This window comes from Mastigoproctus giganteus, chromosome 10 (genome assembly GCF_048544385.1).
Source record: "Mastigoproctus giganteus isolate SK-2022 chromosome 10, ASM4854438v1, whole genome shotgun sequence".
Lineage (NCBI taxonomy): Eukaryota > Metazoa > Arthropoda > Arachnida > Uropygi > Thelyphonidae > Mastigoproctus > Mastigoproctus giganteus.
This window is the reverse complement of record NC_143584.1, coordinates 193598692-193624670: the sequence shown is the minus strand read 5'-3', so window position 1 is coordinate 193624670 and position 25979 is coordinate 193598692. Positions and strand designations below refer to the sequence as shown.

Sequence of the window (25979 nt, the reverse complement as noted above, 5' to 3'; positions counted from 1 at the left end):
CAATAATAATAAAATAACAAAAAAAATATAAAATAATAATAAGAATAAAAAAATAATTATCCAGCTGATCTTTGAATTTCCCCAGACTGTCAAGCCTCTACCACCCATGTAGGTAACTTATTCCAGTAATTTATAACTCGCTCGCTAAAATAAAACTTTCTGCAATCCAGACTAAACATCCCCCCCCCATAACTTGAAATTATGGCCTTTAGTTCTAGAATCATTTATAACTGTGAAAATTTTGTCCTCATTCGTTTTGCTTATGCCTCTCAGAGCCTTAAACACCTAATCAAGTCTCCTCTAGTTTCCAAGCTCTGCAACCCACATATTCAAAGTCTTTCCTCATACGGACACCCTTTGCTGATCTCACTAGGCGAGTTACCCGTCTCTGTACCCTTTCAAGAAGAACAGTGTCTTTCTTTAGGTGCGGTCTCCATACCTGAACACAGTATTCCAAGTGTGGTCTAACGATAGCCTTATACAATGGGATTATGACGTCCTTATCTCTACTAGCAATTGTTCGATACATCATTGATAGGACACCATGGACCTTCCTTGCAACCTGTCTACAATGCTCAGAGAACTTAGTCTGACCATATCGTAACACCCAAGTCCTTTTCCTCCACTATTGGCATGCTTCTTGATTAGACCGGGGTTCAAGCCCGTCACCACCAAATATGGAGGATGCGGAAAGGTCAGGGAATGACCACTGCATATCCCGGAGCAATATGGCCTTAGTTGCTAATGCTCCTAAAAACCAAATAACAAACAAACAACAAACCACTATTGGCTTTAGTTCAACTCTGCCAAGTGTATAAGTTGTTTTGGGGTTACTGTTCCCCAGGTGCAATACCTTACACTTTGCTGGATTAAAGCATAGCTGCCATTTTTCTGACCATCCCTGAAGTCTGTCTAGGTCATTCTAAATAAAATAACAGAGAATGACATAGATAGACATTCTGCTTGGCAATGTTCATTAACTACTCTACCAATCTTTACATTATCTGCAAATTTAGATATCACGCCCTCTATCCCTTCATCAATGTCATTTATGAAAATCAAAAACAACAGTGGTCCTAACACTGATCTTTGGGGAACTCCACTTCTTACATCAACCTAATCTGAGGAATAACCATTTAGCACAACACTTTGCTTCCTACCCTGAAGCCATCCAGCTAAGGATTTTCCCTGTGATTCCAACCTGTTCCAGCTTATAAAGTAATCACTCATGTGGAACTGAGTCAAATATTTTGCTGAAATCCAAATAAACAATGTCAAAATAGCTAACCAGATTATTTAAACATGATTTTCCCTTTACAAAACCATACTGAGTATCCTTCAGAAATCCATTTCTATCTAAATGATCCTGAATTCCAACTTTGATCATTGTCTCCATGATTTTCTCTACTACTGAAGTTAGACTGACTGGCCAGTAATTTCCCACTTCACTCTTAGAACCACCCTTATGTATTGGAGATACATTGGCACTTTTCCAATCCAACGGAATCACTCCCGAGTCCAGTGATGCTTGCATAATTAGCCTCAATGGTTCAATGCACTCACTTGCACGCCTCTCTCAAGATTATAGGGTACAGTCGGTCCTCGTATAACATGTGTTTACATTACACGAATTCGACCATACACGATTTATAAATAGGGGAACAATATCTTATATAACACGACCGAATTCACTTATGCACGATTCGCCTTTGTGTTTACAAGAAATGGCAGTCGAACGCAGAATCACCCCCAACCGACCGCAACACGATAGGAATGAAGAGAAGATTCTGAAAATGTATTTGTTTTTTGTATCAGTGAAGGGGAAACACATTTCACCATAATAACGTAAAAACCAACACAATTCCAGCTATCGATATAATCGCAAATGCAATTAGATGGAGTTTACTACCAGTTTATAACAGATTCCACTAGCAGAAACGCAACTGGAAATTGTTTTATGGTAGTAACCCCCAGAAATGTGCTTTAGTAAAATGTGAGGTGTTAATAGTGTATCTCGGCCTTTACGGTGTTGTTTATTTAGTTGCTAGTGCAGCTTTGTTTAAGTGTATCAAGCATGCCTCCTCATTTTGTAATTGTGCTTTATTCCCTAAAAATTAGTAAAATACTTAAAAGGTGTGAAAAGGAAGTGTCCTGGTGAAGACACTGCAGATTCAGAGAGAGAAAAAAAAAAGCAATATTGATAAACAGAGGCGGACTGGATCAAAAATACTTACCCGGGAAAATTTATAGTGGCCTCATACTACGGTTTATAGCCAAAATCACACCGGTCTCTGGCCCACCGGGATTTCCCGGGTAAGGCTTATGGCCAGTCCGCCTCTGTCAATAGAGAAAAAATATGAAATTGTGAAACGCTTTGAGCAAAATGAAAAACCATGTGATATTGCACGTGCTACAGACCTAAATGAGGCAACGCCGAGAATTAGAAAGAATGCAGAGAAAATAAAAACAACTTTCCTAGCAGGAACAACTCAAAGTGTAATTAAAATCCATTAGATTAAGACACAAAGAATTGGAAGAGATGGAATGGCTGTCATCTGTTTGGATAGAAAATGAAACAAAAAACAAGTTTTCTTACGATAAAAGCAAAAGCATTAGCAATATTTTATTACGTAATAGTCGTAATAAAATACGTAAGTATTTTATTACGACTATTTTATTTAATATAATAATTTTTTTACTATTTTATTAATAAATTTTTTACTATTTTATAAATAAATATTATAATATAATAAATAATAAAAAATAAATATTTTTTATTATTTATTATATTATAATATTATTTTTTATTACGTATTTTAATCGTTATAAAATACTTACGTATTTTATAACGATTAAAATTACCCGATTATTTATTGTGTTTGGTAATGTTGTGGTTCCAAATATGTGTTCAATCTTGGGTGGTCGGCACCTAACCCCACTTTTCCCATAGGGCCTGTTGTTTATATTGCATGATTTTGCATTGCACGAGGTTTTCTAGGAACACAACTATCGTGCTATACGAGGACAGACTGTATATGCCATCAACCCCAGGAGCCTTACTGGCCTGTAGGCTCAAGTTTTTTTTTTTTTTTTAATTAACGTGAAATTTTAACATCATTAATTACATTTTTTTTTCAACTTCACTCCCATAATTTCTCATTGATGTAAAGGGTTTTTCTTCTCTAAATATCGATGCAAAGTAACTGTTGAGTTCATCTGCAACTTCAGCTGAGGTATCTAATACTATCCCATGTCCCGGTAATTCTCCAGTGGGGCAAAGACCACTTAATTGATTTCAATCCTTCTAAAACTTAGTCTTGTCTCGCAAAAAAGGATTCTTCTCCTATGCTTATCTTTGGTGACACTCCGATTTCTAGGCAAAATGATATATCTCTTTTGGGGATTACTCTGACTTCTAATCTCTCTTGGCACAAGCACATTACAAATATTGCTTCCTCTGCATCTAAAAAAACTTGGTTTCCTCTTTCGCTCTCGACATTACTTTTCTTCCAAACAGCTGTTCACTCTGTACAAATTGTAAATCTGCCCTACCATGGAATATTGTTCCCACATCTGGGGCGGTGCCCCCAAAACCTCTCTCAGGCAGTTAGGTTAATTAATGACTCATCTCTAACAGAGTCTTTCCACTCGTTCTCTCATAGACGTACTGTTTCTGCTGCATGCCTCTTCTTCAGATACTTCCATGGGCACTGTTCATCCGAATTGGCTTCTATAATTCCCACTCTCTCTTTCAAAACAGTCTGAACATGTGCTGCCACCAGCCAACATCCATTTACTGTCCAACTTCAAACTCACAGAACCAACTTTTCATCTTCCTCGTTTATTCATTCAACTGCTGTTTTCTGGAACAACCCTCCTTCATACGTATTTCTTGAAAATTACAGTCTACAGAAGTTCAAGTCCAATGTCAACAAATATCTTCTTTCGTCCTCTCAACCTCCAACCCATGTATGGTAGTAAGTACTGTAGGCTCTAATACCTCTCATATTTGGAGTTTTCATAAAAAAAAAAATGCTCCACTGTGTGAATGGTGAGAATGCAGTCTACTAATTATGCTCGCCAATACAGATCAGTCAGGGCTGGCATTTCAACGTTTGGCAATTCAGTGAAAAGAAAATAAGGTTCCAATCTGGTTTGTTCTTCTCTTCTTTGCATTTATATATGTGAAGAATTCCTTATCCTCTCTCTTTGCCAGCAATTTCTCATAATCTGCCTTTGCCAGCCTAACCTTTTCTGTGGCATTATTACAGATCAATTTGTAGCTGTTATATGCTTCTGTACTTTTTATTACTCTGTAACTTTTCCATGCCATCTTTTTCTGCTCAAGTAATCTAGCAACTTCATTATTCATCGCTGACCGGGCTAGCCAGGTGGGTAAAGTGCCTGCCTGGCAACCCAAAAGTCGCGGGTTCGAATCCCGCCTCGAGCTTGGATCAGAGTAAAATGCAAAAACTTTGGGAGGTGCATTATGGCCACAGAAGCCAATGCACTAACAAAAAAAAAAAAAAAAAAAAAATCACTATTCATCCAACTTGGAATCCTCCTCGTGGAGTATTTTTTTTAATGGTATATACGCATTCAAGGCTTCTGTGATTGTTTTAAAGGTCTACCATACTTCAATTGTATTCGCTCTCTGTGAGATATCTACCCAGTTAATAGAGGCCATGTAGCACCTTAAGCTGTCATAATATCCTTTCCTGAAGTTATAACCCATTCCTTTGCCTTTAACTACTGCTACCTCTCTCTTCATCATCCACCATAGAATTTCATAATCACTTCCTGCTACTGGTTCCTGTACTGTCAGCCCTATTATGCCATCTGGTTCATGGGTGATGTCTAGAATATTGTTTTCCCTAGTACTTTCCCTGACATGTTGATATAAATAGCAATCATCTAGTTGATTTTAAAATTTTGTTCCCCATGTGGAGTTTCCCACCCATTTGCTCTAATCAATTAGAGGCAAATTAAAAATATCCCATAATAAGATATTTCATTTGCATCTACAGGCTCTCATCGTAATCTCCAGAATCACCTGGCCTGTAGATTACCACTCTCATTATACCTTTGCTTCCAACTATCACACACCATACAGATTTTATATTAACATGCAAAACGTCTGAAACCAGGAAGGCTTTCCTTGCACCCAGGCTGCTTTTGATAAGAAGCATAACCCCACCACCCATTCTATCTTCCCCATCCTTCCTAAATACATTATACATACCGTACTGAAACTCGTCATTCCCTATCTCCGGGTGGCACCACGTTTCCGTAAGCCCTATCATGTCAGCGTTACTTGTTCTAACAAGCAGTTCAAATTCACTCATTTTATTGATGACACTTCTGACATTACTGTACAAACAATTAAGACTTAGTGTTCTTGTATAGTTAACTACCCTGACACACCCCTTAAAGTTATTTAAGCTCGCTTCCCTGGTATTAGCTGTCCACTCATTTGAAACGTTTCTGCCCTCAGAACATCTTGCTAATATGTTCTGTTGTGGTAACAAACAAGAACTCTTGAGATATGTGCAAGCGTTAATTTGACCAATATTATCAGATAAATGCATATCTATATTACCCTTGTTCCCCCAAACTAGCAGTTTCCCTGAACCTTTAATGTATCCTGGAAAAAACTCTTGCACTACCTTTGTTTAAATGTATCATGTCTCTACAAAACAGATTCCCTCTACCTACAAGTGCAGTCCAAGCTGACAGAAATTTCCCCCCAAAAGCCTTGCAGAGTCCAAGTCTTGAGTTAATCCACAAAGTTTTCAGCATATAATCCCTTCTATAATGCCTGGGCAGAATTGCAGACAAATAGACATTGTGACCTAACTTGCGGCATTTCTTCAGAATGGTCCTATATTTGTCTAACAAATCATCAGATCGTGTATGCTTAATGTCATTAGTCCTCACATGAATAATATTCTCTTTATCCCCCTTAAAATTTGACAATCTGTTTGTGACATCATTAATAGTTGCTCCTGGAAGACATACCCTGGTTCTAGTCCACCTATGCTTATTACAAAAAATATTTCCCGTTTCCCTGACAATGGAGTCTCTAATAAAACTAAGTCTTTTCGAACCAGAGTAGTTTGCACCTGGTTATTCTGTTCTGGTGCCTGAATCTTACTGTGTGAGATAGGACCATTGGATAGAGCCCCAATGTGTGATGGTTTCCTTCATCTCATTATCCATATAGTAGAAGTGATGACCTTTACTCCTTTGTTTTATTGCATTGATGGATGTGGTTGATGTGGTGGTGCAACCAGGCTGTCTAGTAGAGATACTTGTTGATGAGAAACAGAGTTGTTTACCCTCTGCTTAAAAATTGCATCGCCACATACGGGGAATATTTGGCCATACTGTATATTACACTCCAAAAAAGTAACTGGACACGTTAGTTTTGCACTGGCATCATTACCACTTGCTTTAATAGCTTGTCAGCTGCTCTTCAGCCGCTTTGACCCACTCCACTCTCCTGGGTAAGCTATCCACCAATAAACAGTGGAATGCAGGGGGGGGGTGAGTAGAGTCCACTGTTTCTTCTGTAGAGCAGTAACCAGTTAAGCTATTGATGTGGGATGTGTTTGTTGACCCTCACCCTATTGCAGTTCATCAAATTAAAATTTATATACTCTGCCTATGTTCAACTTTGATGGAGAAACTTTCTGTTTTTGTTGAACACTACAATTACCTTGGGCTTATGTTCAACTTAGAGACAAGTACTATTATCCAAAGTTCCGCCTAAGTTGTATAGCATGACCAGAATAGGTGAACCTGCTGTACATTTAAAAATCTGAGACACTTCCAGAACAGCCATTTCAAGGCTTACTGTCTTTACTTAGCGAGCAGGTGGTTTCCATTAGCAAAAGTATGCTGAACTGTGAAAAATATATTTTTTATAAGTGAACAGACAAGTGATGTATGGAAGAGTAAAACTTCCACTTAAAACCATAAATGCTTGTTTAATTTAACTCCTAGAATTGGGATGCATTTGTCCTGTGCAGTACCATACTATAGGATTTGTAGGAGTATTTAATGCAATGGTTGAAATCAAATCAAAATTCATATGCTTTACCAGCATTTGATTTCAGTCATGTGGAAACTTTCTGCTCTCACTAAAGACTGTTCCCTGGTCAAAATCAAATTCCGGTAAAGTGTACAAATTTTGACTTGATTTCAACTGCTGCATTGACATGCCCCCTGTAAATTCTATAGTATTGTACTGTGTAAGGCAAGTGTGGCTCAATTCTAGGAGTTAAAGGTAACCATAACAGTTGTTATGCTCTTAAATGGAAGTTTTAAGAGCATAACAACTTCGCTGTTCACATAGACAAAATACATTATTTACAGTATAGCATACACATTTACAAGGCGCCTCCGTAGCCAGGTGGGAAGGAGCAGCAGTGTGCTTCTTGATTAGACCGGGGTTCGAGCCCGTCACCACCAAATACGGAAAGGTCAGGGAATGACCATAGCATATACCGGAGCAATATGGCCTTAGTTGCTAATGCTCCTAAAAAACAAATAACAAACAAACAAACACATTTACTTTTTTTTTTTTTTTTTTTTTGGTAGTTGTTGACACATAGGCTTCTGTGGCCATAATGCACCTCCCAAGGTTTTTGCAGTACTTTGATCCAATCCCGAGGTGGAAATTGAACCCGCGACCTTTGGGTTGCCAGGCAGCCACTTTACCCACCCGGCTAGCCCAGTCGGCACACATTTACTAATAGATATATTAACTATCAGCTGATAAGAAATTTTGTACTGGTGGTGTCTCAGATTTTTAAATATAGTACACCTACTCTAATGTTACTATGCAATTTAAAAAGATATTAGAAACTCAGGCAGAATTGTGCATAATGGTATTTAAGTTGAATATATTAAATGGTATTTAAGTTGAATATATTATATAATATTGATGTAGATACACCATAGTTTACCCATAATTTTGAACTACGTTTATAGTGTAATGGCATTGTTTTAATTGTATCTCATATTGTGGCTGCCTTCACGAGATAGCAGGTATTGCACTACTCTATTATAGAAGATTACTGTTATTTATTTTCAGTGGATACCTCTGCTCAGATGGCCCGTTTTGAAGCTAGTTGGCTTCATCGGTGGGCGGGATACCCTGGTAATGCAACATGCCATCCCAGTTGCGAAGTTATTTTCACAATATGAGAGATCCAAATGGAGAACGAATAATAATGCATTTGAAGAACTTTGTGCATTTCATCTTCAAACACATATTATTATTCATTCACCATTTGGCTTGGTGCCTCCGTGGGCAGGAGCAGCAGTGCGTAGCACACGCCTCTTGATTAGACCGGGGTTCGAGCCCATGACCACCAAATACGGAGGATGCGGAAAGGTCAGAGGAATGACCACCACATATCCTCGGAGCAATATGGCCTTAGTTGCTAATGCTCCTAAAAACCAAAACAACAACCACCATTTGGCATCTCTCATATTGTAGAAACATGCCGTTTGGGCAATGATATCCATTGAAAATAAATAACAGTAGTCTTCTCTACTAGAAAAGTTTATTTATTCGAAGTAGTGTAATACCTGCTATCTCATTGTGAAGGCAGCCAACAATATGAGATACAATTAAAACAATGCCATTAACACTACAAACTTAGTAGTTCAAATTTATGGGTAAACTATGGTGTATCTACACCGATATTATATAGTTAATTATATAAACCCATATGAAATTATGACTTGTGAATTTCAGCTTCAAACATATTAAGTTGAATATATAAGCCCAAGTCTAAGTGCCAAGCACTTAGTGCTTATCTTCAGTGAGAGTAGAAAGTCTCTTCATGATTGAAATCAAACAGAGGTAATGTGTTAGAATTTTGATTTTATTTCAACTACTGCATTAGAATACCCTCACAAATCCTATAATATTGTTCCAATTCATCCCATAAATGTTTCATAGGTTTTAAACTCCTGGCAGTGTGGCATGGGATATTATTCTTTTGAAACAAACATTTGTCTGTACCAAAGAACATCATAGGGAATTGTTCAAAATAGTAGGTGTTGCCATGGTTCCCTACATAGCCACAAAAGGTATGAATGTTCTAGGCCACACCATAACTCCACTTCCTTCAATCTTCATTGTTGACACAATACACTGCAGCAGCAGTCATTCTCCAGACATCCTCGTTACTGCTCTGAGTGAAATAGGGCGTAGTGAGATTCGTCACATCATAGAACCATTTTCCACTTTTCTATGGACCAGTAAAATACCTTGTTCATTGCAACATGCTAGGCGAGACTGCTGATTGCAGTTGGTAATATTTGACTTATGTGCCACCACTTTTCCATGAAAACTTAGGCTATGGAGTTCTGTATGTAGTGTGTTTGTACAGACCTTAAGCTCCTGGTTGATGTTTAGGGATCTGACAAGATTGTACAACTGTTCTGAGTATCCACTAGTCACGTAGAGTGAGCTTCTGGGGTCTTCCCATTTGTTGCTGGATGGTGGTGCTATTACATTTCCATTTCATAATAACATTACTGATGGTTGACTTTGGATGCTGTAGGCAATTGCACAAATTGACAAGCCAGCAATGTTACATCTGACAATAACAACCCTCTCATCTTGGCACACAGAGCCATGACAAGAACAACTTAAGATCCAATGCACTATAAATCAGATAAGCTGTGTTACATGAAAACAAACTGTTTGTTTTAATGTTACATTGTTTATCTGATTACACACTAATCCTAGAAGGCATTGTTGTATGTTCTACAGGTGTGGTCATCCTTCCTATAAATATCTGAACTGTTTGTTCCAGGAGGCTATATTTCATTTTAACAATCCTCACACATGTCAAATTTTTACATATAGCAGACTATTACCAGCAGAAGCCCAATTTTATCTGAGAATAAACTGAATGTAAGCTATGTAAAAACTGGTGACAACCACAACTGAAAAGTTAATTTCATCAAGTGGTTAATTATCAAATGACATAGGTTAGCACTTTTTACTTATAGAAGATTTCATATTTAACTCCTAAATGATATTGTTTCTTTTTTAGAGCTTTTTTTTTGCATAAAAAATATTATTTTATGCCCATAGGTTATTTTTCTCTTTCTCTTTCAGGCCCTTGAATGCTCTTATATTGCGTGGCTTATTTAGTTTAGGAGAAATGCATGCTTGGATTGTATTTTGTCTTCCAGAAGTACCTGATCGTACACCGGCTGGAGAGTGTTCTACATTTTATTTTGTGTCTACTTTTCTGGATACAGTTCTTTACTGCAGTTACAAGTATGAAGAGATATTATAATTGTTTATAGTGATGGTGTTTAACAAAGTTAATAATTACAGTAATTCATAGCTAAAATGCTTTTGATATTGAATGTGCACTGTACGACCAGAAGTATCCAGAACACACCCAACTTTTAATTCAAAAATCTAATATATAATAAGGTTACTTTCAGCCTGTATGACAGCCTCAACTCTCCTGGGCATATCTTCTGCCAACTTCAAATAGGTCCTGTAAAGCAGTTGCCAGAGCCAGTTTTTGAAAGAAGGTTCCTTTGGTCACAGTATGATGTGGTGCTCCAGTTCATCCTCATACCTCCAAAATGACCAAGTTCAAACCAGCTGAAACAATTCCATATCATCAGAGCTACCTCCACCAAATTTTATGCTCAAAACAAATAAGTTCAATAGGAAATGCTCTCCGGACATACTCCACACCAAAATACATCCATCAGAACAAAGCAATTGTGCATGAGATTCTTCACTTTGTAGCACTTTCTGCCTGTGTTCTAGAATCCAAAAATGTCAGTACACTGCTCCAAAAGCCATTTCACATAGGTGATTGAAATTGGGTTCATGAGCCTTACCACTGAATTGAAGGCTGTGTGGCTTTCTAAAGATGGTTGAAGTATTGATGGATGTCCCTGTGGTCTCTTTTACCTGTTCCATGATGTTTACTGCAAATGCAATTTGTGAAGCATGAACTAGCATCTTTATGGTTTGTAGAACATGTTCCATGAAGTAAGCTTCTTCAGACTTTTTTTCATTGAGGAAGCCATCCAAGGATGGAAAGTTACAAGTGATACCTCGGCAAGTTGCATGCACAGATAGGTTACGGAGATTGGCATTCAACTTCCCCATCCAACATTAAAAGAGTATAAGAGTACAGTGGTCTGAGACAGTATTTAAATTCTATACAGTGGGACCAACTGATGATGTTATCAACAGCAAATTCAAAATGGGAAGCATTCAAAGAATTAAGCTTCGAAGCTACTAGGCTTTTCATACAAACTAAGAAATATTGTTCAAGATTTAGGCCTAAGTGGATGTCAGATGAACTAATTAGACATGTGACAGAGAAGAAAAATGTGTGGGATACATATAAAATAACAGGTGACACAGAAGTCTTCCCTGATAGATATAAGCTGGCCTGTAACCAAGTCACAAAGGAGGTTAGGCAGGCGAAGGCAGATTATGAGAAATCTTTGGCAAAGAATGCAAAGAAAAACAGCAAAGAGTTCTTTACTTATGTAAACTCTAGAAGGAAGGGGATGAATCAGATTGGTCCACTTGATATCGATGGTTCAACTGTTGATGATCCTGCTCAGGTAGCTAACAAACTAAATGAATATTTTGCATCTATATTCACACATGACGAGTTATTCAGGGAGGGGAATGCCAGAGTTGTATTAAACTCTGGCAGTAAGCTAGATAATCTTGTAATAACTGAGAGTAAAGTGGAGAAGAAATTATTGAAGATAAACATAAGAAAAGCACCTGGGGTGGATGGAATCTATCCAGTTATATTAAAGGAGGCAGCAAAGGAAGTAAGCAAACCCCTAGCCATAATTATGAGAGCTTCCCTGGACTCATAGGAGGTACCCATGGACTGGAGATGTTAAAATGTGACCCCAATCCACAAAGGAGGATCAAAGGGAGATACAGGTAATTACAGACCTGTTAGTTTAACTTCTGTTCCAGGGAAATTAATGGAAGCATTGCAGGATCATCTAGTCAAGACTTCAGTTGTAGCTCGGACACAGCATGGGTTTGTTAAGGGGAGGTCTTGTCTGACCAATTTGATTGGATACTATGATGTAGACACAAAGGAACTGGATGCAAAGAATAACTTTGATATCATATATTTGGATCTTAGAAAGGCCTTTGATACTGTTGCATATGGAAGACTGTTGCACAAATTGGAACAGTGTGGTATTGGAGGCAAATTGCTGCTATGGATAAAGGGATGGTTGAGTGGAAGAAGACAGAGTGGTAATGAATGGACACTGCTCTTCGTGGACTAATGTTATTATTGGAGTCCCTCAGGGTTCAGTGTTGTGTCCATTGTTGTTTTCTGTATTTATAATGATATTGATGATGGTATATCAGGCTTAATGTCCAAGTTTGCAGATGATACGAAGGTTGGTAGGGTTGTTAATGACACTAATGACAGTATGCTGCTGCAACAGGATCTAGAAAAGTTGAGCAGATGGGATGAGAGGTGGCAAATGAAGTTTAACATTGACAAATGTAAAGTACTACAATGGGAAGCAGTAACCCCAGAGTAACGTATCAACTCTGGTACTACACTGACAGTGGTAGATAATGAAAAGGACCTGGGGGTAATTGTGCATGTTGTCTTGTCAATGATATACAAGAATTTTTCTAGCAGGGATAAGGAGGTGATTATCCCCTTGTATAAGGCAATGGTCAGGCCACACCTTGAGTACTGTATACAGGTCTGGAGGCCTCATTTTAAGAAGGATGTAGAGCTGTTAGAACAAGTACAGAGAAGGGCAACAAGATTAGTGAATGGAACAAAGGGTTGCTCTTACGAAGAAAGGTTTAAGTTTTGCAAATTACAGTGTCTGGAGACTAGTCACCTGCAAGGTGATCTGATTGTGGTGTATAAAGCCTTGAATGGTTAGAGCATGCTCAATGCTGATGGGATTCTCCCTCTAGCTCAGAATAATCACCTGAGAGGGCATAGATTCAAATTGAGGAAAGACCGTTGTAGGATAGATGTGTAGAAGTTTGCCAGCGGGCTGTTGATTGCTGGAACAAACTTCCATCTGTCGTTGTAGTTGATAGCTTACATAGATTCAAGGCAGAACAACAAACATTTGGAGCGAGTGGATGGGTGAAATAAGAGGGTTTTTTTTTTTTTTTTTTTTGGCTGATGCTATATAAGCTTGCTTTCTTGCATCATGTGCCTTTGCTAATGCTAATTTCTGATGCACAGCCATTATTTTTAATGTACTGCCACTGAATGGGCAGACCAACAAGATTGTCTGAGCCAATATGCATGCAAGGAGTACTTCTGAAACAGTACACAATATTCATGTTGGGGTGTCTGAACAAGTTTGGTCATATAGTGTATATATTAACTGTTGCACAAGTTCCAATTTAAATATCATATCATATCATAGTGCCAGGTAAAATGTAATTCCCTTCATGTATATGCATGGAGGGGGTTAAAATTTGACCAGAACTTAAAAAAAAATAAAATAAAACAACATAATTGATGTGATTCATTAAAACTGTGCATAGATTATGAATATATTGTAGACCCAGGGCTGATAACTTCTGTCATGAACTACTTTACAAAATGCACAAGGTGTTGAGCTTGATCTATCACAGTTTTTTGACAAGTATATTTCTGTCTTAAATAAAATGTGCCAGTGTAGAGTTATTATGATCTTTTCTTTATTATTAAAAAAGCACATTAAGTAGGTGTATAAAAATTTGAAGTGAACTTATAAAAACTAAATCAAATAAAGTAATTAATGAGATTTATGGCATTGGTGTTCTCCATAAAATTATATTTCTATTTCCATGCTTTGTGATTGACCAAAAGATGCTTTTGTGATCAACCATTTACTGGTCCTTGTTGTAGACAGTATGGTACAGTAATTATTTGGTTGCCATAGTAACCCAGGCGCCTCCGTAGCCAGGTGGGAAGGAGCAGCAGTGCGCAGCACGCGCTTCTTGATTAGCCCAGGGTTCGAGCCCGTCACCACCAAATACGGAGGATGCGGAAAGGTCAAGGAATGACCACCGCATATCCCGGAGCAATATGGCCTTAGTTGCTAATGCTCCTAAAAAACCAACAAAACAAAGCCATAGTAACCCCATGTGAGTATGAATATAAAATGCCTACACGTGTTTCTAGGAAAAATGCATTATTATTAAATTTCTTTCCAAGGTAGATGTGAAAGGAGCCTGAAATACATTAGAAGTTTCAAGCACAATTCGGAGAATCTTACCTTAAGCATCTTACCTAAAGAAGCAAATAATGCATATCTGCTTCTTTCAGAAAGTTTTTGAGTGATCACATTAGTAACTAACATTGATTTCATGGTCTCTTTCTAGGGCTTCACATTGTTTGCTGATGCCATACTCTTGAATTTTTCCGGTAGAGAAGAACATGTATGATATTCTGTCCAAACGTTTTTGTTGTTTCTTCTATGACAGCACATCAAAATATGGCTAATATGACTCGGTATACTGACTGAACTGGTATGGAACATTTTCCTTCATCCTCCTTATAATGCTGATTGTTTCCATCTAACTGTATCGCTAAAAGATAATTTTGGAGGCAAGAAATTCAGATTGAATGACAAGATGAAAAATGCAGTAATATCAGCATCAACTGAAACATTTCTTGAAACCAAAGTATGAAAATTTCCCAGAACAAATATAACCCAAGAAAGGAGAGTAGCTTTAAAAGTGATTGTAATTTTATTTCTCTATCTTAATTATAATATTAAAAAAATAAAGCCCAGGTCAGATTTTAACTTCTGTCATAGTAATTGGCCATACATTTTACAGAAAATTATGTTTTCACTTTCTGTAGATTATAAAAAACTTTCTAAAGGCAAATGTAGACCATTCAAGTGAGAATCACTTTAATCTGCTTTTTTATGTTAGTTTTTAGATTACTCTTGCTAGCCTTTTTGTTGAGCTGCCTCAGAATTTCAATTTCAGTGAGTGATAAAGTATTTAGTAGTTTATAGTAAAAATATACAAAAATTCCAGAGTTTGTTTGAAAGAGTAACATACAGAAGATTTAAATATTCATGATTCATTATACAGTTAGATGGCCACTGGATTGAGACCGATGGTAGATACGAGGGCTGTGTCTACCACTAAATGCAGAAAATTTGGGTGTCAGACTTTTCACCATAGTGTGGAAAGTCTGACACCTTGTGTTTTTCAGAATTTAATGCATGAAAATTATGTTCAGCTGAGACTTTTTTTCGAGAGTCTTAGTCTTTTCAAATGGCAGTAGAGAACTGCCATTTGAAATGTGCCTTTAATCTTTGGACATCTTCAGATTTCTAATTTTGTGGATAAGTTTAACAAAGTATGCACACTAAGCAGCCACTTTATTAGGTTTCCCATCCCTTTAGCTCTTAGAATAACCTGGCTTCATCATGGCAGGAACTGAACAAAGTGTCAAAAGCATCAACATAGACAGCAAAAGAGACACTGGTCTATGTTGACTCAATTGCTTTTTGCAATCTTTGCAAATTGAATGGTTGCACAATGTGACTTCAAAGAGCTCATTCCACTTCATCCCACAGTTGCTTGATTGAACTGAGATCTAGTGACTGGGGGGGGGGGGGGCACTGAAGTTGGTTAAATTCACTCATATTCCTGAAATCAGTTTTATACACTTCTGGCCTTGTGACGTGGTGAATTAACTTGTTGGAAGAATCCATTCACAGATGAATACACTGCAGCCACAAAAGTATTTGCCTAGTCAGAAACAATTTCCATGATAACCTGTGGAATCTAAATATTGCTCTGCTAGTGTCGGGGTAAACAGTCCCCACACCATTACACCACCTAGCCTGCATTTATTTACACCCGGCAGGATGGATCCATGGACTCATGCAGTTTTTGTCGTCATATTCTGCTCCCATCAGCAGGAACTAAGAGTGTTCTAAGAGTGAAGTGGGAAATTACTAGCTGGTTAGTCTAAACTTAAGTAGTAGGGAAAATCATGGAGACTATGATCAGGGGTAGAATTCAGGATCGCTTAGATAGAAATGGAATTCTGAAGGATACTCAGCATGGTTTTGTAAAGGGAAAATCATATGTAACTAATATGGTTAGCTATTTTAACAGGGTCACTGACCCTGTTAAAATAGCTAACCATATTATTTTAACAGAGGCAAGAGCTGGACTTTGGGAATAATTTCAACATTGTTTATTTGGATTTCAGCAAAGCATTTGACTCAGTCCCACATCAATCGTTACTTTGTAAACTAGAACAGGTTGGAATCACAGGGAAAATTCTTAAATGGATAGCTTCAGGGCATGAAGCAGAGGGTTGTGATAAATGGTTATTCCTCAGATTGGGTCGATGTAAGAAGTGGGGTTCCCCAAGGATCAATTTTAGGACCATTGTTGTTTTTGATTTTCATAAATGACATCGATGAAGGGATAGAGGGCGTGATGTCTAAATTTGCAAATGATGTAGAGAATGGTAGAGTAGTTAATGTTGCCACCAAGTAGAGCTTCTTCAGAATGACCTAGATAGACTTCAGAGATGGTCAGAAAAATGGCAGCTATGCTTTAATCCAGCAAAGTATAAGGTATTGCACCTGGGGAACAGGTAACCCCAAAATAACTTATACACTTGGCAGAGTTGAACTAAAGCTGATAGTGGAGGAAAGGGACTTGGGTGTTACAATATGGTCACACTTTAAGTTCTCTGAGCATTGTAGACAGGTTGCAAGGAAGGCCCATGGTGTCCTATCGATGATGTATCGAATAATTGCTAGTAGAAATAAGGACATAATAATTCCATTGTATAAGGCTATTGTTAGACCACACTTGGAATACTGTGTTCAAGTATGGAGACTGCACCTAAAGAAAGACATCGTTCTTCTTGAAAGGGTCCAAAGACAGGTAACTTGCCTGATGAGATGGGCAAAAGGGTGTTCATATGAGGAAAGACTTCGAATATTTGGGTTGCAGAGCTTGGAAACAAGGCACCTTAGAGGAGACTTGACTGAGGTGTTTAAGGCTCTGAGAGGAATAAGCAAAATGAATAAGGATGAAATTTTCATGGTTATAAATGATTCTAGAACTAGGGGCCATAATTTAAAGTTACTGGGGGGGGGGGAGATGTTTAGACTGGATTGCAAGAAGTTTTATTTTAGCCAGTGAGTTATAAATTACTGGAATAAGTTACCTACATCGACTCCCCCCCCCCCCAGCAGAGGACCACCAGCATGGCCGACCAACTCCAAATCCCGCGGCTGCCTCAAATAATCAGCATGAGGAGAACTGTGACCACAGTCAAAATGCTGGTTGGCAAAATCAACTCCCCTGACTTCTGGGTATATGCCAGTGGTATGTTCCACTTCCTTCCTTACGAGCCACCCCTCTTCTTCAGCTACAACGGAACAGGCTGAAGATCAGTGACAGATTTCTACCTGGACAAGTACTTCCTACAGTACAAGCCCTGCTAATGATCGGAGTTGATCTCCAGAAATTCGCTTCTGATCGCAATTACAGGCGCTCGTTGGCCGAACTTGTTCCCCTTTTGTTTGGCCCCCTGATGTCGACTCATACTGATACCTCCACCTGCTATCTGCTATGAGGCGCAGAACGGCACGTTGCAGGCAAATCGACAAACTGTTTCACAAGAAAATGCAATACTGAACATCAATTTGGCACTGTGAAATATTCTGACTTGTGTGAATATGCTTAAATATGTGCTTTGTACATATGAACGTGCACATACCTTGGTGTACTGTCTGCCTCACAACTATGTACATATTCATATCTATTGAATGGTTAATGCTACATTTTTAATTGTTATGTTATCTTTTATACTGTACAAATTTTTATACTGTACATATTTTTATATTACCCTATATCATTGTCAAGCCCCTGGCCTCCTGGCTGTGGCAGGCACATTATTGTATCTTTACTGTACAATAAAGATTTTCTTCTTCTACATCGGTGGTAGAGGCTGAAAGTCTAGGGAAACATCAAAGGTCAGCTGGATAATTACCTAAAGGAGGAGGGAAATGCATAGGTTGTCCATTTCCTTTTCTCTTATTAATTTTTATTATTATTAATTTGTTTTTATTCTTATTATTTTATTTTATGTATTTTTTATTTTATTTTATTATTATTATTATTTTTTTTGGCTGGTGCAGCATTAGCCATAGGCTACCTTGCACCATATGGCCATTACTAATACTAACTGACACTGCTCTTTGTGGTCTAATATTATTAGTGGTATCCCCTAGGGGTAAATGTTGGGCCCATTGTTGTTTTCTATATTTATCAATGAAGGTATATCAGGGTTCAATGAAATTCATTTTCATAGAAAATTGTTTAGCTGTCATTATAATAATTATTTGTAAAACCATTAAAAGGAAAGACTGCATTTTAAGTGCTCGTTAAAGCAGTTTATTGACAAAAAAATATAACAACAAAGACATTTTCACAGTCATTAATATAAAACTCCATGTTAATTTCTGAGCATAGTTTAAAGAAAAACAACCTAAAAAAAGCAGTTATTCTGGAACAGAACACTTGTGTATTGGCACAAAAATCTTAAAAGCCACAATTTTGGCTAGCTTGACAAGATTTCAAGTCTTTCGGATGTTACAAGCCTTTCATTAATTCTTTTTTTGGATTTATAGTGTTGTCTCACTTTCTGCTTATCCTCTTTCTTTTTCTTGAATGTATCAAAATCATTTATTAATGGTCATGTTTGTTCTCCCCCTCCCCCCTGAAATTCCCTGAAATCAAATTTCTTCAAGTGCAAGAATTTTTTGGACCCTCCTTTCTCAATGGTTGTCAATTTGTGACCTAATGATTAAAATTACATACCACAATGAGCAGCCACTGTTCATTGTGGTGTACAGTTTCATAATTGGTGAATATTTACCATTTTATCATATATATGTTATTTAGTTGACTTCAATAGTTTCTATTTCTCCCCTATCTCTCCTCCTCCCATTGGAAAAATCAGTAACAGTTTTTTTTATTGATATGATATTTGACAATTAATGGTTTTTTTTTTTTTTTTTTTTTTTTTCCCCTTTTATCCAGAAAAGGTGAAGCAATGTTCAAATCAGATAATGTTTCTACTATATCCATCTTGAAAGATGTTTTAACTAAAGAAGCAACAAGAAAGAAGATTTCTTTAGATATATCTTTTGGTGAGTAGTCTTAGTTATCTGAAGATTGTATTGTAAAAACTTAATTTTACAATTATGCCATTTTTTTTTTAACACATTTCAGCATAAGCCAAGGCTAAACCAAGAGCATTCCATATTGGCTGATTATGGAATGTTTTAATTACTGAGCTATTTTTGGTAACTGATCCCCTTTTACCTGACATAATTGTGACTCAATGGAACTTTAATGTGCTTTAAAAATCCTTCTGAGACATTTTAATTTTGATTAAATCCAAATATTTTAATAAGATGCTTTAATATATAAAAATTAAACTTAATGTACTTAAACCTTTATGCTAATAATCCATGTATAACTGTTTGGTATTTTAGATAACAGAAATAATTGTGGTTCATCTATGAATGAAATATTTACTTATCTGGAAGGTCACATTGTATAAGGTGAAACATTGTATAAGCTCTCTTGCAATTAGTAAAAAAATGAACTGAAGTCTGTCTTGGTAAGACAGGCTTTAGTTCTGCAAATTTCTTTGCCCTTTGCTGCACCCATTCCAGCAAATCTACATCCTTCCAAAAATGAGGCCTCCAGACCTGCATGCTGTTCAGGAAACTTGAAATCTGACTACACAATTACCTTCAGGTCTTTTTAATTTCTACTACCCTGAGTGTAATACCACACAAGTGGCGTGTTAATCTGAGATTACTGCCACCCATATGCAGTATCTTGATTTGTCAATGTTAAACTTCCATTGCCATTTCTTAGCCACACTACTTAATTTTTCTAGATCTTGTTGCAGCAGCATATCTTGGTTACTGTCGTTAATCACCCCACCAACCTTTTTTTTAAAGCGTGTAAATCACTCATTAAGCCTTATATACCTTCTTCAGTAGTAATAGTACTACTACTAATTGAGAAATACTGAAAACAACGGTGGGCCCAGCACTGAACCCTGGGGGGACATCATTAATAACATTAGTCCACAAAGAGCAGTCCCATTGATAACCACTCTCTGTCTTCTCCCACTCGACCATCCCTTTTTCCATAGTAGTAACTTGCCCATAATGCCACACTGCTCCAAGTTGTGGAACAGCATCAAAAGCATGCTTGAAATCCAAATATATGATATAAAAATTGTTTCATATCCAGTTTCATTTTGTTACTTCATCATAGTATCCATTTGAATTGGTCAGACAAGATAATCCCTTAATGAATCTGTGTTGTGACTGCAGTATAACTGCATTCCTGTCTAGATGGTCTGCATTTCTTTTTTAACCAACAACTCCATTATTTTACCTGAAACAGAAGTTAAGCTCACAGGTCTGTAATTATTCATGTCACTCTTTGATCCCTCTCTTTGTGAATAGGGGATACATTTTCACATTAGCAGTCCATATGGGGCTTCCGTGAATCGAAAGATGACAATTATGACTAAAGGTTTGTTTACCTTCTTTGCTGCCTTTCTTAATTATATTAAGACAGGCAGCATAGGAGCTAAACAAACCTTTAGCCAAACAAATGATGCAGAAAGCATTAAGAAATGCTTTCTTAGCTTTTTTATGTTTAGCTTCAGCAAATTTCTTTCACTTTCCTCTCAGTTATCCCAAAATGATTTAGTTCCCTGTTAGAGTTTGATAAACTTCTGATATCTCCTTCCCTAAAGAAATCCTCACATGTGAATGTAGATGAAAAATTCCTATTCAGTTTTTCAGCAACCTGAGCAGGATTGGTAACCGTAGATATCAAGTGGACCAATATGATTCATCCATTTCCTTCTAATTTTTACATAAGCAAAGAAGTCTTTGCTGATTTTCTTTGCATCCTTTGCCAAAAGCTTCTCATAATATGCTTTAGCTTGCCTAGCCTTATTTGTAACTTGATTGCAGACTAGTTTATATCTACTACAGGCTTCTCTATCACCTGATAATTTGTATGCATTCCATGCATTTTCATTCTCTGCCATGTGTCTCTTTAGGTCTAAGCCTTGAATAGTATTTCTTAGTTGGTGTTAAAAGCGTAGTAGCTTCTATGATTATTTCCCTGAATGAGAAGCATATTATGGTATAGAATTTAAAAACTGTCTGAGACCACTGTAGTCACCTTTACAAAAGCAAAAACCCTTCCCTTTACCCTTGCTGGTAGTTACACCTTTAAGTATATTCCACATTAATAAACTGTGATCGCTGCCACCTAGTGGTTCTTTTATCTGCAGATTCTTAAAGCATGAAGAATCACTGCTGATAATCAGATCAAGGGTATTGTTCTTTTTTTTTTTTGTTAGTTTTTGCCACATCGGCTTCTGGGGCCATATTGCACCTCCCAAGGTTTTTGCATTTTCTACTATGATCCAAGCCTGAGGCGGGATTCGAACCAGCGACCTTTGGGTTGCCAGGCAGGCACTTTACCCACCCGTCTAGCCTGGTCGGCGGGTATTGTTCTCTTCATTGCCTCTCTAACATGCAGCTCTAGAAAACAGCATCCAGTAAATCCACAAAAGTCTTGCTAGTGTGTGAATGACTAACAAAAATGTACCAGTCAATATCTGGAAGTTAAAATCCCCCATTCTGAGACTTTCTGATTTACTGGCCCACTATTTCTCTGTACAGTTGTTTGTTATACTCACAATAATTAGGCTTATAACACACTCTTATTCTCATTTTTGTTCTCTCAATGCTTATGTCACACCAAATGACTCAGCATTGCACTGGCTACCAGTGCCAACTGGATGCAGTGCCTTAGATCTAATAAGTCTCAAATGATAGTACAATGCATTTTTCCCTCCTGTCCTTTCTATACACATTGTATTCCCCATATTAATATTGTACCTCCCTTTATATCTAAGTCTGTGTGACAACATTTGTCTGAAATGCCTACAGTTTGTGTACTTTTGCCCAGTTTTAAACAAAATTTAACATTTAGTCATTGCTCATCCATCTGTTCAATATCAGACATACTTACCATGGCAAGCTGATGTGAAGATGACATAGTGGGAAGCATGGTAGTGTTTATCTATCTATTCTCTATCTATTTAATAAATTTTAATATATTCTTTATCTATTTCATTATCAGAATTTAAGGAATAAATTATATTAAAAATACCATTTTATTCACTTGTTCTTAACTGTGGTACATTTTAAAACTGGTATGGATCAACTTTTTCATTAGGAGATGCTATTCTTTGAATGAGTTTATGAACAGTAAATATAAAGGCAGAGAAGTTCTGCAATATTTGAAGTAGTTTTAAAATTTCTCTGCAAAAGTCTCGTGCTATAATTTTTTGTAGGATATTTAATATATCCATTTCAACTGTTTTCTATCTTTGTAATTGAAATGTATAATTATCTATTTGTGCACTGTTATTTTAGAGTTTGAAATTTTATGAAATCATCTGTACCAGCATTTTAATTTTGATCATGTGAAATTTTTTATAATGTAACGTTTTATTTATTTTTTTTAAATTTCAGATATCAACGATGAAAGTGTCCCGCATACTTTGAGGTTAATTCATCCAAAACTAGAATATCAAATTCTTTTGGCCAAAAAGGTCCAGGTCATTGATGCATTAAAGGTAAATTCAGAAATACTTATAATGGGAGAGATTTACATAATTAAGCCTGACATAGCCAGGTGGTCAGGAGCGAGAGTTTAAGCCCGTGACTACTAAATACGATTAATGTTTGTATTAATAATTTATTGTAAACTCCATTGATACCTGGTGGTCACGCAGGAGTATAAACAGGAACAAATATAAATCAAACACTAGTTGTTTTGATATCAATGATATCTATCAAAACAATTGATTTTCCTCTGCAACCTAATTTACAAACATGTGGACAATAAACTTCAAAATGAAGTGTATATCTTTCTGACTACTTTTTCTAAAAAATTTTTCCATTAAGAGACTAAAAATTTTGGTTTTGCAAAAGTAGTTGCATTTGGTGTGCACCAAAATGTACTTCTCAATTAGACACACAAAAAAAGGGCATTTTTAAAGTGATCTAAGCTGTTGGATACTATACCATTTTATCATCATATTTAATATTTCTTAATGCCCCATCAAGACAGTAGACCATTGATAGGTTTATGAGGTAACCTGTCTATGATTCTGCATTAATACTAAAGCTAAAAAATGAAGAAGAAACTAATATTGAATGCAAGTGTGCTGTTAATTATCTAAGTTCTGATTTCTAAACCTGTGTTGTTAAATTTTATAATAAGCTTTTTTCTTTATGCATAGTTTACTTCAAATAATTCTGTACCAAAGGCCTTTACTTTTTTCATTTTGTAGGATTTGCAAGTTCATGAAAATGATCTGAATTTCTTGGCTCCTGATTACAAAGACATTTTGGATCATGCTGATCAATTGCAGCAAGAATATAAACGACAGCCTTGTCATTTGGAAAGACTCTACGGTAAGATAAAAAACAATCAAAACATTAATGAAAGTAGTTAATGCTAGAAATGTAATTACATATGCATGTTTAATCAGTATGAAAAGTAAACTTGTTTCATGCAGACTACTACAGCTACTAATAAGTTACATTACCATTTTAGGAGTATACTCCTCTCACAAGAAATTAATATATCACAGGGGACCACATTGTGGAAGTTATATTTTTTTCCTTTAGGACAAAATTATTGAACTGGGCAGCTTTAATTACTTATTATTACATTATTGTTAAAGACCCTAAAAAAACACAACAGAACATTCTGAAGTCGAAAATTACCTGTAATCCATCTGGGAGATAATGATGTTGTCTGATTAACTCTTTCATTGAATCTTGAATTCTGCCAAATGTGTATAGGTTCGTGGTGAGGTTTCTGCAAAGTCTGGCTCTGTGGAGTAATTTTTTTTTCATGGAATTTTTGAAAAAATTGTTAAAATAAAATGTGAAATTATTGCTGAAAAATTAAGTAGAATTTAAATTGAAAAAATCTTAAAAATTCAAAGTTATATTCACTTTTTTTACTGTAGTAATATCCTCAGTAGCTATTCAGTGAATTTTGGACTTTTTTTAAACCAAAATCTCTGTTGACTTTCTCTGTTGATCTCTGTTGACTTTCTTCAATGACAACAGAGATCTGTATGATCTCTGTTGACTTTCAAGCTATTTTTATGTTGCCATCAATTAAAACTGTATCTGTTATTAGTTGAAAATACAAATAAAAGATGGCAGCATGTACTGGAAGATTTCAAAACAGTTGATACGTTTGATGGAAGCTTTACCTGAATCATAAATGAAACGACCTTGGAAAATGTAAATTTACATACACGTTCTAGAACAGGTTAAAACAGTTTGAAACGAGTTTTTCTTTCCTGGTGTAAATTCCAACATAATGCTCCAGGAAAGACTTCTGCTATTAATTTCTAAGAAAATTTTAAATGATATTCAAATTTGTCCATTTAAAAATTATCCTAGATTATAAAAATGTCATAGAAATCTATGCTCCATGTGTACATTTTTTACACTGTGGAAATGTTTTTTTCAAAAGTGAAAAGCAATGCAGAAGGTGAAATACCTTTTTTACTTTTGCATATTTTTATTTAGTTGCTGACTGCTACCGCACATATGTGAATGATTTTAAAATGAATGAATTTTTGAAACATTGGTATTATTACAGTTTAGCAGGCTGGAATTTTTTTGTTGATAGCTCAGTGAGAAGCCTGAAGGTTATTTTGCTTTACAATAGGAATAAAATAAATTTTAATCAATTGCTGTAGCTCACTGAGTTCATATGAAGGCAGAAAATGTGCTGTTTATTGGAGAAAAAATATAAAATACGAAAGCTACAGATGGGTGAATCTCAGCTTCTTGAATCCTGTGTAGATTCAAGATGCAAAGATTTCTTTTAGGATTGTGTGAAATGAATATTCTCAAGAACAATAACCACAGTGGATTGCTTCTAATGGTTAGAGGCAATCAATACATATTAAGAGCAAAAGATTTTGATATAGACTTATGTAATTTTTTTTTTTTGAAAGTGGTGCTTATTCAAAGTAAATAGTAAATATTAACTTAAAAAATTAGAAAATGGCTATATAAATGTATAAAACAAAGTAATTAAACTTTATCTTTTTCTGTAGGTATGATAACAGACCTGTATATTGATGTTTACAAGTTCAAAGGAATGAATGTGAAAAGTAAAGTTCCTGCTTTACTTCAGATTCTGGACAATTATGATTTGCCACCACTCATAAATTTCTTTCAGTCTAAACCTTAAAAACAGTGTTGTCTCAAAGTGTAATACTAGTCATTCTGTGATAATAATTTTTTGATATTGCATATAATAATTATATTGGCTAAGGTAAAGAAAGCCTGCACGAGAAGCACGCAAAAGTTCGATGAAATTTACCAGTAAAAGTACTTTGCCGTAACGGCATTTGTATTGTTGCTTGCTCAGTAAACAGATGGTGGGTGTTATCGGTCTGGAGTAGAAGTTGAATCCCACAGGAGCTTGAAACCCTCCCAAAGTGGAGGGGGTAACCTGACTTTTTTCTTTAGAATCACTAATTGAATCACAACAGAGTCATATTGGAAGTTCTGGCGTCGTAAAAAATGTTCATAATATAGTTTCACCAATAAACTTTTTCAAAGTTTGCTGTGCTTCTCGTGTGGGCTTCCTTTGGCTTTTTTTTTTTTCTTAATAAACATTTTATCCACTAGTCCACCTGTGATTCTAAAGAAAAAAGGTCAGGTTATCCCCTCCACTTCGGGAGGGTTTCAATCTCCCATGGGATTCAATTTCTACTCCTGACCGATAACACTCACTGTATGTTTACTGA

At 36.4% G+C, this 25979-nt stretch overlaps 1 protein-coding gene across 1 annotated transcript in view; it reads left to right on the top strand.

Moving 5' to 3' along the window:
* Positions 1-25417, top strand: part of LOC150079686 (BBSome complex member BBS7-like) — a 121143-nt gene extending 95726 nt beyond the window's left edge. The window contains exons 17-21 of the mRNA XM_090383166.1: positions 10145-10309; positions 19112-19221; positions 22660-22763; positions 23484-23607; positions 25281-25417. Of these exons, the coding sequence (XP_090239292.1) occupies positions 10145-10309; positions 19112-19221; positions 22660-22763; positions 23484-23607; positions 25281-25417 (640 nt within the window). The remainder of the gene's footprint in view (positions 1-10144; positions 10310-19111; positions 19222-22659; positions 22764-23483; positions 23608-25280) is intronic.
* The last annotated feature ends 562 nt before the right edge of the window (positions 25418-25979 follow it).